At 37.9% G+C, this 12,894-nt stretch overlaps 1 protein-coding gene across 5 annotated transcripts in view; it reads left to right on the top strand.

The window, feature by feature from the left end:
* The window catches only part of CACUL1 (CDK2 associated cullin domain 1), a 53,042-nt gene that overhangs the window by 20,953 nt on the left and 19,195 nt on the right, over nt 1-12,894 (top strand). For 4 of the 5 annotated variants that reach the window (XM_041127321.1, XM_041127322.1, XM_030031528.2 and 1 more), the window contains 2 exons: nt 1,504-1,599; nt 7,689-7,791. In XM_041127321.1, the coding sequence (XP_040983255.1) occupies nt 1,504-1,599; nt 7,689-7,791 (199 nt within the window). The remainder of the gene's footprint in view (nt 1-1,503; nt 1,600-7,688; nt 7,792-12,894) is intronic. The other variant, XM_030031530.2, reaches the window with a different exon arrangement.

Here is a 12,894-nt window from a genome sequence, read left to right on the forward strand (position 1 = left end):
AGTTTAAAGGCAAAAAAACTTAATAAACTTAGAATACTTAATAGAGCAAAAAGTCAACATAAATTTTAACTGTTCTCTTAGGGCCTCTGATGAATGTCCATAAAAAGGCTGAAAAATCTGCTTTGTAAAGATAAGAGCTTTAAGTTCCAGTAAGGTGGTTGAGGTGCAGCTAGCCTTGAGTTTTTCTCATGCCACAGACGCTTTGGCTTTAGAAAAATCTTTGAGCTTGTTTTCTTGCAAGGTCCCAGTCACTGCTGCATTCTCTATCCTCTTCTGGCTTGGTGCTGTCAGAGGGGAAAATGGTGCAAGGGCAGAGAAGTTTTGCTTCTCATTAGCAAGCAACACTTTGTCCTTGGGTGTGTGTAGCTGTGTATATGTATATGAACAGCAGAAACTCAGGCAGCTACCCACCTCTGTCTGAAAAGACCATAGTAGGGCAAGCAGGAGGAGTGGGGCCAGAAGCAGAGCACTGTATGCGGGTGGGGTGGGATGGAGAGGGGGATAGCGGAGGAACACGTTACCCCAGCTCCACTTCCATCCCTGCCTGTGTAAGTGCACTCCTGAATGCTCTAACACAGCTCCCCTGCATCCTTCCAAATAAATATTTATAAAAGAAACAGTGGTTAGTGCTTCCCATTTTTCTGGTTCCCTTCTCAATTTAACTTAGCTTGCTGCAGAGCAGATCTTTTTAGCTTCCTTATTTCCTCCTTTGGGAAAGATAGTATTGTACATGGAAAATAGCAGGGCTGTCACTGTGGGCTCTACAAGGCCTATCATAAAGTTGGCACATTCAGGTTTTGCGTAGCAAAGTTTTTTGCTTGGGGCTACAGGGTAATGCTGTGTGTTGGAGCACTGCAGCAGATTTTCATGGGCCTGATCTGGAGTGCAGGACGCCAGATGTGGAGCTCTATCTGAAGCCATTGCTTCATAGTCCCTCCAGCTCTACGCCCTGAATACTTGCCTTGCCTTAGGTGACCCAGCAAAAACTTAAAAATGTTTCCTGTGAAGGACAGTGCTCCCTGGAGCTGGAGGATGTGCTGCTTGCCAGCTCAGATGCAAAGCAGCAGCTTAATGCCACCCTACTGTCTTGGACTAAAAGCTTGCAGGGGGGTTGGAGCACACACTGCAGCACTCGTTGAAATTTGGTTATGGATTCTAGGCGTGACAGATAGTCCTTTCAAAATGAAGGTCTGGTCTTCAATAAGTGTTTTGATTTGCATATGCTAAATGTTAGTTTGTTACAGGCATACTGTATTTCTTATTGAATGCACCTTTTGCTGGGCACTGACACATAGTCCTAGGCAAAAACCAGTTACTGAAGAAAACTGTTTTTGCTGGAGGGAGTTATAGAAGAAACTCTGGAATGATGTGTGGCTTGCTTTGTGTGGACTTAGTGTATCAAATACTTTGTAGTTTTTTGAGTTTGCTATGAAAGCATAGCCCATGCTGTTCCAGATCTTTCTCTTGTTCAAATTGCAACCTGACTTTTACGGTTTCTTGCAGGCCAGCCCTCCAGATCTCTATATTGAAAGATTTAACGTAGCTCTTGGACAGTATATGGGAGCATTGCAGAGCATTGTGCCTCTTTTCATATATATGGTAAGTTTTAGAAAATTCTTTTCAAATAAAGTATGTCCATACACAAGATGCTGACTGAAAGTGAAAAGAATAAAATGCAGCTGTAATGATTTTTAACTTGTAGAACTTATGATTCATGCCTGGTTTTGCTACTTGCATAACAGTACTGATGAAGTTGTATGGGGAGAGGAAGGGGGAGTCGTGCTTTCAAATGTGGAGTTTTGCAGTTGGTTTCTACCCTAATATTTCTTTCCTGGGAGTGGGGGAATGGTTTTTATTTTGATTGCAAAAAAGCTGTCCCAAATAGTTAGGTCATTATTTATATCTTTCTGAATAGAGAGAGTTATTGGCTTGTTATATGTTGGCTTGGTAGTTTGGGCAGGTTACAAAGATGATTGCTTCTTGCTTTTAAATTGCACAGATTCAGACAAGACGGAAAGAAATGTCTCTTGGAAATGTCCGTGTCCCTTGATAAAGCAATTTACAGCATTGGTTGACTGGATGAAGACAAACTTATGTTCATAGCACTGTCAGGCATACTTGCAGAGGTTCAGAAACCATTGGCTATAAGTGTTTGTTGTGCTGATTTTGTAGATTATGAAGTCTTCTATACCTTTGAAGAAGTTTATAATTTGCATTGGTTTTGTCAAAGTGCCAAGACTTTTATTCCTTTTTTTTTTATGGTAATGAATAACTTAGGCTTGAAATTTGTCCTTCTCCTAGAAACTGTCCTTGCCTTGGCATTATAAATAAATAAAAATAAAGGAAATACTTGTTGGGAAAGAAACTTTATTTAAAAGGAAAAACTATTTAAACTGATTTAGATTAAATAAATCTCAAACTCTTTTTAAAATTATTCTCATTGGTAGCTTCCCAGAGTTTGGGAAGCAGTAGAAGGATCTCCTATGGTTCAGTGAATGTATCTGAAACCAGGTAACTTGCTACAGTCTTTCGGCATAGTGTTACTGTACACATTTGTTGCATTAAAGGAAGAATTTGCCTTTCTTGAGCTGGGTGTCTTGTAATTTGCTCTTTTATCTAGTTTATACAGAATGAAATCCAGTTGGTACAGCTTCACTTGTAAGCTAAGGGATGTGTTCCTGGTGATGATTTTTTTTATTTTTCTCCTGGTTCTTGTCGTAAAATGCTGGGGAAAAAACTAGGAAGAGACTTTTTCCCCCTATTGCATTCAGATATTTTTAGATGCTACTGTTTTTTCACTTGTGTGCTTCGCTTGTTTATTGCACACAGGTGTTTAAGCAATCTCATAATTTAATATCCATTTACAGGTGGAGATAAGCTGTTCAGGTGTGTACTTTTATTGAATGCTCTGTTCTGTCACTGAGGTTCTTCCATCACAGAGGTCCAAATCTATTCTTAACAATTAAGACTGCAGTAACTATCGTTGAAAAAATTTCATGATAGACATATAAACAGACAGGTTTTACCATCATAAGCTTTGTCTGTATGACCAGATGAGGTATAAATTGCCGAATAGATCTCCATATCTTTCTTTGTGATGTAGTGTTTGTATCTTCAAATGAGGAGTGCTCTGTATCCCATCGTTTCTTTTTTAGAGTTTGAGTCTAACTGATACCTGAACATAGTAAAAATGGTTAATGAGTAATAAACAGACCTGTAAAATAAGTAGTTAGATAGTAACTTTTTAATTTGAGAACAAAGAAAAGTGAAAGTACGCTATGGTTTTAAAGGAGAAGCTTCTTTAAAGCATGACTAGTGATTTGTTCAGGCAGTAAAACTCTGTTAATGCAAACACTTTTCATTTAAGTGACTTAATTAAAGTTAGGCCTGAGAGTTATCATAGAATCATAGAACGGTTTGGGTTGGAAGGGACATTTAAATGTCCTCTAGTCCAGCCCCCCCCCCTGCAATGAGCAAGGACATCTTCAACTAGATCAGGTTGCTCAGAGCCCCGTCCAGCCTGACCTGGAATGTTCCCAGGGATGGGGCATCGACCGCCTCTTTGGGCAACCTGTGCCGGTGTTTCAGCACCCTCATCGTAAAAAATGTCTTCTTTATATCTAGTCTGGATCTACCCTCTTTTAGTTTAAAACCATTACCCCCTGTCTTATCGCAGCAGGCCTGCTAAAAAGTCTCTCCCCATCCTTCTTATAAGCCCCCTTTGAGTAGAGTTAGTGACTTATGTGTTAGTTCCTCTTGCTGCCAAACACAATGCTGATTTGGCTCAGCTATATAGCTGGTTTTGTAGGCTGATGTCAAATTAAGTCTCATACTTTTTCTCTGAAATAATTTATTAATCAGTGCTGTGCATGATGTGGAAAATATCTCTAGAGAAGTCAGGATGAAAAAATGTTTGCCTCAGTTTTTTTTTTCTGTGTGTATTTGGAAGTACTTTTATGTACAGCTACTCTTGCAATTTTACATTGTAGCATCTAATCAAGTTTTCTCTCATACAGCAGCAGCAGTTTCCTTTATTTAGGCAAGAAAATACAATTAAAAAACAATTGGAAGAGGTGAAAGCCTAATTATGCTAGGTATAAATTACAGCTTTGCAGTTACTTTAATAGATACTTTCAGTGTATTTTTAAGTGAAGAGGACTAAGTTGTTGAACTCTGCCTTTTTATCAGAGATGGCAGGGCTTTCCTTTTTTGGTAGTGATGTGATTGCTTTAATCAGGAGTTTCCAAGGCTGTTGAGTTGCACAGATAAACTTTGTTCTGAAAGGATAATTATGTTGCTGCTTAGGAAGACTTTTAATATGCATTTAAATATTTTAAAATCTAGGAAGCTGAGGAAAACCTAGAGGTTTTTTGTGCAACTGTAACATGCTTTTGCCCCTTGGTGGCCAAAAAAGGCGTAGTATTTTGCCTTAGGCTTAGTCTTGTGTGTTTTGATATCAACAGCAGCACTTTTCTTCTTTTTCCTGATGTACCAAACCATATTCTTGTGTGTGAATGGTGGGGAATACAGGAAAGGTGTTTTCTTAACCTGCTTGTATATGGGACCAAGGTGTGTTTCAAAGCTTATTTTGAGTGCTGGTTAGGAGGGCTGACTTTGCAATTGAGGGAGTTTTCTTTTTCCTTCTCTTGCTAGGAGCACTAGTGGTTGGTTTTTTTCGCGTGGTGATGGATTTTTTTCAGTCTTACGCTGCTACAGTGGACTTTTCAAGAAAGCATGGAGATGCAGAGCACTTTTGTCCCTCCAAAATTCTGTGGGTTTAAGTTTCTTCAAATGTTCTGGGACGTAACTGCATATAAAGCAAATTAAACTGGAAGTCAGCTTAGCACACAGTGCTTTATTCCTAAGAATAATTCCTAGTGAATAACTGTTTGCTTTATAAATCTAAATGAGGTTATTCTGGATGCTTACAGATTGTACATATCACAGTATGCTGCATGTGTGAAGGAATAAAAATCATATTTCCACTTCAAGAAAATTTCAAGTCAGCATTTGGATGATATACTTTTTTCTAATAGGTTCTCAATCGTTAATTATGCTTAGAGATGTAGCTGAAAATCTGTTATCTTGTGGCATTAAATGAGCCTAGCATTTGTGAGCACCATGGTTTTAGGATAGTTAAGAATTTTTTCATTGCCTCTAAAATATTACTATTCTTACTGGGTGGTATTGCACTTTGTTGCTTATCAGCTAGAGGGCATTTTGTGTGTGTCTATACACAAATATATGTGAGTATATATATGTGGATGAGATGATAAGCACTCTTATATACTGTTTTTTCTCTTTCAAGGATTTATTGCTCTCCTCTTAATATTAACACAATTATGTGTTTTAATGTGTGCCAGATTGCTTTATGTTATGGTGGTTTGTAGAAGAAATGCTTATATCGTATCTGACTTTCTCACTTATTGCTGTCTGCTTACCTTTTACCTGTCAGTTAGACCTTTAGGTGACTTGACACACTTTTCAAGAAATACTGGTACAGCCTAGGTAGTGACATCTTACACAGAAAATCTTCCTGGTTTTCCTCTAACAAGAATGGGGAAGGTGACAGCTCTTCTGCTATCTTCTTTCAGCACTGTGGATTGGAAATGAAGTACTTACGTTAGGTGATTTTTCATTGTCTGTTTAAATCCATGCAAGTGTAACATCTTTTTGGAAAGGTGTCTCCAAGTAAGCAAATGTGAAGAGTATTTTACAGTTGTTCTATGTATAAGTATTGTGTTGTAACTCTTCCCCTTGAAACTACAGGGGGGGTTTTGTTGCTTTTCTAGTTAGGAAACTTAAGATATAGGCTTTCCAACTCTTAAACAAAAGAAAGCATCACAGTTTGCACATGTCACTGCCAGCTGCTTTTAATGCGAGAAGGTCTAGAGGCTGGGAAGGGAACTGAGTAAGTTATTTCCTTAGCCGGGCGCATCTCATCTGTCAGCTCATAAGAATCAGTAGTTTGACATTGTCAGGTTTGATTCAGGTCAGTAGACTTGTGCTGAGATGCTCTGGTCACGCCTGTGTGTTGCACCAGTGGGGACATGGCAATATGTGGTCAGGAAGCTCAAGGTGGAAATGGTTTAGGAAGTTAAGCCTGATGAAAAACTGTAGTATGGTGTGTAGTTTAACACCTCCTAGAAGATGTGTATCTTCAGCTGCTGTTCAATTTCTGTTGCATTGGCAATTCACCATTGACCAAAAATTTTACAAATTAAGTTAGTCTGTTTCTTACAAGACAGGTTATTCTGTCTGCAGAGCCTTTCTCTCAATCTCTGTTTGAAGAACAGGCCCAGGTGAGGGGGAAATAACTGAGTCATAGCCCTTGATAAAACCTCTACAGGTAGGATAGCTTCAGGAAGGGAACTGGCGGTAGGAAGCTACTAAATTTTTTAAAAATCTTTTTAAGATTGTTGTCCATTACTGCAACAAACCTAAACCGTGTATTCAGCCCTCGTTTTGCCTTTGTTTGAACAGGTTCAGTTTTCATTAAAGGTAAATAACTACTGCTCAATGCTTGCCGTGAAAATTTAAGTGGTTTCTGCATGGACAGTTTATTACGGTATGTCTATAGTTTTGGTAATGGCCAAGAGAATGGGTTTCACGAAAAAATGTAAAGATTGCTCTAATAGCGTTCTGAGGGTTTGTTCCAATTATGTTTAAATACATTAGCAATTAGGAGAACATCTTGATTTAAAGTGTGGAAAAACCTCTCTCCCTTAAGATATCCCTTCCTCTAGTAAATCTCTCAGATAAGTGTTCCAGTATGTTATTTTTGATTAACTTGATTTTTCTGTTACAGTATTTGTTTAACTCTTTTACACAAGTTGTCCAGATGAATTCAGTTGTTCTACTTTCATGTTAGTGTTGTAATGATAGAAGATTTATATTGAAACAACTATTTTTTTCCAGCATTTAAAACCCACCTATGAATAAAGTACAGACAAGAAATCTTACTATTAATTGCAAGCTGGGAACTGAGGCATAACACCAAATAGTATATTAGGTATAGAGGCCCTCAAGGAACTCATGAATAGAATTTCCTCTGAGGGTTGAAGAGATTAATTTATTATTAATGCTGAGTGTGTCAAGATAATTGAATCCTAAAAATTTTAATGTAGTTGAGTTTTGTATAGATTTGTATATATCACTTATTTCCACAGTTGATTAATTCTGAGTAGCTGTTCTCTGAGATTATCGATGAACCATAGAAGTGGATAGCTGTACTGATGATTTATTGTTGTAACATACCTATTTTAATGGCTTAATCACTTTTAGGCATTGGTAAAAATGTTTTCTTTTGTTATAAACATGATGTCCAGCCCTGTTTTGGTGTTAGAGTGTTTATAAGGTTCTAAAACGAAGTGTTTTTTCTGCAAACTCCCCAATCTCGATCGATATGGAGATATATCTCTAGATATAGGAAAAAAAAACCCATATGCATGCCTGTATGTAAATAGGTTTGTTACCAATAGTACCACATGCATTCTTAATTTTAAATATATGGTTTTTTGTTGTACAGGAATGTTCTATTTATTATAAATGCAGTCACCAAGGAAGCACGTTACAGCTCAAATATTCTACAGCTTTAAAATTTTGAGTTATTTTTCTTCAGGGAAAAAGTAAGTTTACTGTTTGCTATTATGAAAAACAAACCTGAAAACTTCTGTCTTATTTTCCAGAATAAATTTTACATAGAAACCAAGCTTAACAGAGACTTAAAAGATGACCTTATAAAGCTGTTTACGGAACATGTTGCAGAAAAGCACATTTACAACCTAATGCGTAAGTAAACCTATTGAATTTTTCTTACAGTGGGACTCTGGAAAATGACAGTGCTTTCAGATATTGCAGAAATCCACAGCAAATAGGAAGAAAGTGGGAAATGATTAGTGAACTTAAATACAACTTCATTTTTAAGGCGTCCACGTGAAGAAATGTGGCACACTTCAACTTTTTTTTTTTTTTTTCCAAAAATACGACTTTGTATGAAGTCATGGTTTTCTTGAGTATCTGGGGGAACCAATATATATTTTCGCTTATGACTATGGCATAACAAATGCTTTATTCTCCTGTTGCTTATGTTGTTATTCTTTAATTTCATTATCAAAATATTGACAGGTATCATTAAGAATGTGGTGTGGTCAAAGAATTGTGATACCGCTGGGGTTATTGTCACGCTGTACTCAAGTAGTCCCTGGTAGTTAGTGAACTGCATAATGCTGACAGCAGTTTCTCTGTTAAGCTAATGGGTTAATGCAAATAGAATACATTTCAAGTGATATGCTTCCCATTAAGTGCTCCTGTCGTGAGCCACTGAGTTTGCCTGCAACCTGCCACCATCAGTGTGTGCTTGTGTGACCATGGGGACCTTGCTTCTGACCTGGTTAGCTCCTCAAGAGGGCAATTAGCAAAGGCAGAGATAATCGGACTTGGAGTTCAAATTGGAAAAGTTTGCAGAGTGGTGAGCAGTTGACCAGCGTGCTGGGAGAATTGCAACTGTAGGTGCTTCGTGCAACTGGGTAGTTCCTGTGCCCTGTGCTGAGTTCAGTATCTAGCCTGGGGTACTCCTCTCTGTGACCCAGCCCTACTCGGTGTCTCTGTTTTCATCTAGTTGCTCCCCTCCTCTTTTTTGTGAAGCAATCGCTATCTGTATGCTAAATGGAGACCAAATGATGGGTGATTAGAGTTGAGTATATTTTGCCTTTTGCCTTCACTTGGGTAGTAATGTCCTTTTATCTCCAGCGAAGGGCTGGGGGAAAAGAGCTTTGCTATGTTTTTTTAGGGTCACTGTGAGTTGGCATCCTGGGAGAAGGGTGGGTGAACAAGGTGACTACCCTGAGGGCAGGGAGCCTGGTACCCTAGAATGATGGGAGACCATCAGCTCTGATGCCATCTTGTTCTTGCCATCTGGAAAAGTCTCCCTAAGAAATGCTTTTAGCCATGTAGCAGATCAGATCACCTTGGAAATAGCAGGACAATGAGGAATGCCCACCCATGGACCTGATGTTTTATTTTGTGCCAAAGAGGTTTAATGGTATCCTGAAACCTGGTAAGATAATTGCTGTAACAGGATCATGGAAAATTCAGCTGATATTGCCTTAAAATTGAATACATTTAATTTTAAGTGTGTGCATTTTTCAGGCAATGAAAACATTAATCTGGTGGTTTTTTTTTTTTTTTTTTTCAATGACAAAGCAAAGGTAACACCAGTCAAATCTTTAGAATGTAAGTAATGTCAGATGTGTGTTGCTATGTAGTTCGTTTTCTGTGGATGATAATATGAGAATCAAATAGAAATTGCAGATGAACTATTGAAAGGAAAATACCTGTGGTTGTGTGTGTGAAACCTGAAATACTTCTCCCCAGCTCTGTGTTAGTTGCAGAAGTAAAATTAAAAGAAAACATTGAAAAATAAAAATAAGCTGTCACCGACTGTGTTGCTGTATATGGTGCTATTGTTTAATATGCAACTTCCTTGGATTTCATTTCAGTGTTACCGTCAGTTTATTAAAACTAAGTTATTTAGTTTTCATCTTACTCCTAAGTAAGACAATATATACTGACATGTTTAAACTCTTAACTGTGATCTGACTTGGATAAATCTTGGATAATATGATCTTTAAATTGAGTTAAAGTATGCCTAAATAAAACTCTAACCTTGCTAACAGATTCCTGGGAAATAATTGAAGACACATAGCACATGATATATTGCTGTAGACGTGCTGAAAAAGTTCTAGTGTTGTATAATTTTCTGCCATTGTCAGCTGTTCTTTCTAACTTGCTGAAATTCAGACCGTAATACATAAGAATATTACCTTCATTTTTTGGAAGTGTAAGGGCTCTATGAAAATAGGATATAAGTCAGTGTTTGTTAATTACTTTACTTCCCGATGTCATTGTCAGTATGTGGTACCATTTCCTGATATTTGATATAGATTTGGTTCAATAGAAAAGTGTTTTTGTATTTGGGGGGGTGAGGGGGGTGGGAAATAAGGTTTTGAGTGGGTATGCTTAGGAAATTAAAGTCAATGAAATTGTGGTCTATATAGAGAAATGGAATCCTGGGGCTGTTTTTTAAAGAGATGCTGCAGCTGCCACTTCAGTGAGAAGCAGCATGCCTTCCTCTATTTTAAAAAATGAACAACAAAATCAGTTTAATCAGTTTATGATCTAGACTCAGAGGACAAGAATAATATCTGCTCTTGCTATATTTTTCATACGAAGGGGTTTTTGTTTGTAGTATCTTGTCATTCTATCAGAGCCTGGAAGCTGGCATTTCTATTTGAAGTTGTGCTCAGGAAGGACTGTAAGTACATTTCAGGTTCATTTGATCTAAGAAAAAGTTCTTGCTCCACTTCAAAAGATGGGGAAAAAAAATGTCAGAAAAGCGGTGCAGCACAGATCTCTTCCTTAGTGTTTGATCTTGCTCAAACTCCCACTGGTTGAGTCGGCCCTAGTCTCTGTGCTGTGTGGTTGAAAGCAGGAAGATGCAAAATGAACTCCTGGTACAATGGTCTCTGTGGTGGGAGCACTTATCTGAGCACTTAGTTGCAGAAAATAGAGTGATTAAGCTGTGAATTCATTATTTACAGAAGAAATATTGCCCAAGTGAACTTTATGTGGATAAATTTTGCCTGCACAAACACTGATTTGGTTCCTTTTTTTTTTTTTTTTTGATAGAGGAAATGTTTTTTTTTTTTAAAAAAAAAGCTCTACTATCTAGAGCACTTCTGAGCTTTTAAAGGAAATACATAAAAAAATATAATACACAGATCCATGAACACAGTTGTGTTTGTGAAACACTTTTACACTCACACATACTTACCAAGTCAATGCTGTTCAAAGTGGATACATTTGAACTAAGTGAATATAACCTGATCATTTTCCTTACAAAGCCAAAGCTGGCTCTTGCTGATAAGACTGCTGTATTAAATGGCTTGGGAGAAGTTGCTATGTGCAGAACTACTTAACTGAATGTAACAAGCAAAGATGTAGCATCTTATTTACAAGAAGCTTCAGAAATGGCAGGAGGAAAAGATGTGGATAATACCCCCTTGTCACGAGGGAAGGGATGGTGGCGAATGTTGTCTTTGTTCCTGCTGGAGTTCTGCATAAGATGACTTTAAGCAGTAAAATTCAGAAGTATGTGTTTTCTCTCCTTATGCAGCCACTGTCTCTTCTAGTAGGTTAGACCTGGGTTTCTGGGACTGTAATCTCAGTGCCCTGGAAACATCCTGCCTGTTTGTTCTTGTGTCTAGAAGAATGGCAATTACTGCAAATGTTAACTGTCTTCAGTAGTGAAAATGAGTAACAGCTCCTGAAACTCTACTTTAGTACTTGCGGTAGGTAAAATTCAATGGCAGCGAGTATTTGCAAGTAACTGCCACTCTTCTCTTTTTGGATATTGGCAGCTTAGCGCCCAAAACAAGCTTGCTTTTGAATCTAACAAAAGAGGAAAAGCTATTAACAGTATACTGTTGTTTCTGGTTGGTGGATAGATCACTTGGTTTACAATTACAAGAGTTTGTAATTACCCCTGTTCTCTTTCCAGAAACTAGAGAAAGGAAGGTGAGTGCTAGGCTGGAGTCCTGAACTGACAGGGTTGATGAGGTTCTCAATATCTTGATATTGAGAAGAAAAGCAATTATAACTGAAACTGGTCATATAGGTGAAAGCAGTTTTAGAAGGCAATCTGAGGAAAAGGAGTCTCCTTATTCTTCACTTAAAATGGTGTTCGTGGGGGAAGTGGGATGTATCAGATTGATTATGGCACTTCCAAATAAGTGGTAGCCTTAGCATATCGCTGTCGTACTTCATCCATTTCTATCTGTGTGTGTATGAGCTGTTTCTTTCCTTCCATGTTAAGTGTTTTGAGTTCAGGAAGTGGTTTCTACTCTTGTAGGATCAATGTACTGGTAGATATCATTCAGTACAAGCTGGTTCTTCCCAAAGAAGCATCTGCCTGAACTTCTGGACAGAAGTTAATCAACTAGGAAGTCAAGTGAACTCTATCAGAGGGAAAAGCGCTTTCTTCAACACTTCTGTTTTTGTTCCTATTGACAGGGATAAGCAGTGAATATTTGTGTGCTCCCATCTTTGATCTACTGTGTCAGGAATAAATCATAGAAGCAGATCCTTTTTATCCAGAGGAAAGGAAACCTCTTGGGGCATGGCGAAAATGCCATAGAATAAATAGGGCGTAAGACTTCATGGGTCTTAAAATTGTTATCAGGATCCAAGGTGATAACACGGCCTGTGAACAAGACAATTCCCTTGAAACTTACTGATTCAGAACTAGAGCATGGGCTTGAAAACATGTGAAATATAGGCAAAATGATTATTGAGGATTAAAGCATTAGATCTCAGCTTCTGGCTGTGTCAGATTTTTGTTCATGATATATATCAAGATAATTACAGAATTAGCTACAGAAACCTGAGCATACAGAGCAGTTATCTGTATGTAGATTCTAATAGCATGTAGGCAATTGTTGAATGTCGTTTTCCATATCAGTGCTTGTGTGAGTTCAGAGCTAAAACCCAGTGTAGAAATGCATCATCTGTAAAACTAGCAGCTTTTCTCATGGTTTTCCAAGAAAAAATTTTTTGTAAAAAGTCTGGAGGAGGGTGAGGAATCACAGCCTATTTCATTATGTTTGCAGTTTCTAATTAGTTACTGGGAAAAACTTTTCTCTGAAGATTCTTACATATGACAGCTTTCTTCCCAGTTATGTCACTTGGATTCAGCTGTGGTGAAGAGATCTTGCCGCTCCATTTTCTTAATTTTTATTTTTTTGCTGGGGGTATATTATAGTTCAATAGAAGGTCTGTTTATGTTGGAAAAGGTTTTCCTTTATAAAGATGTCAGGAAAGCTATTTCCACTGCAT

This window comes from Aquila chrysaetos, chromosome 11 (assembly GCF_900496995.4).
Source record: "Aquila chrysaetos chrysaetos chromosome 11, bAquChr1.4, whole genome shotgun sequence".
Taxonomy (NCBI): domain Eukaryota; kingdom Metazoa; phylum Chordata; class Aves; order Accipitriformes; family Accipitridae; genus Aquila; species Aquila chrysaetos.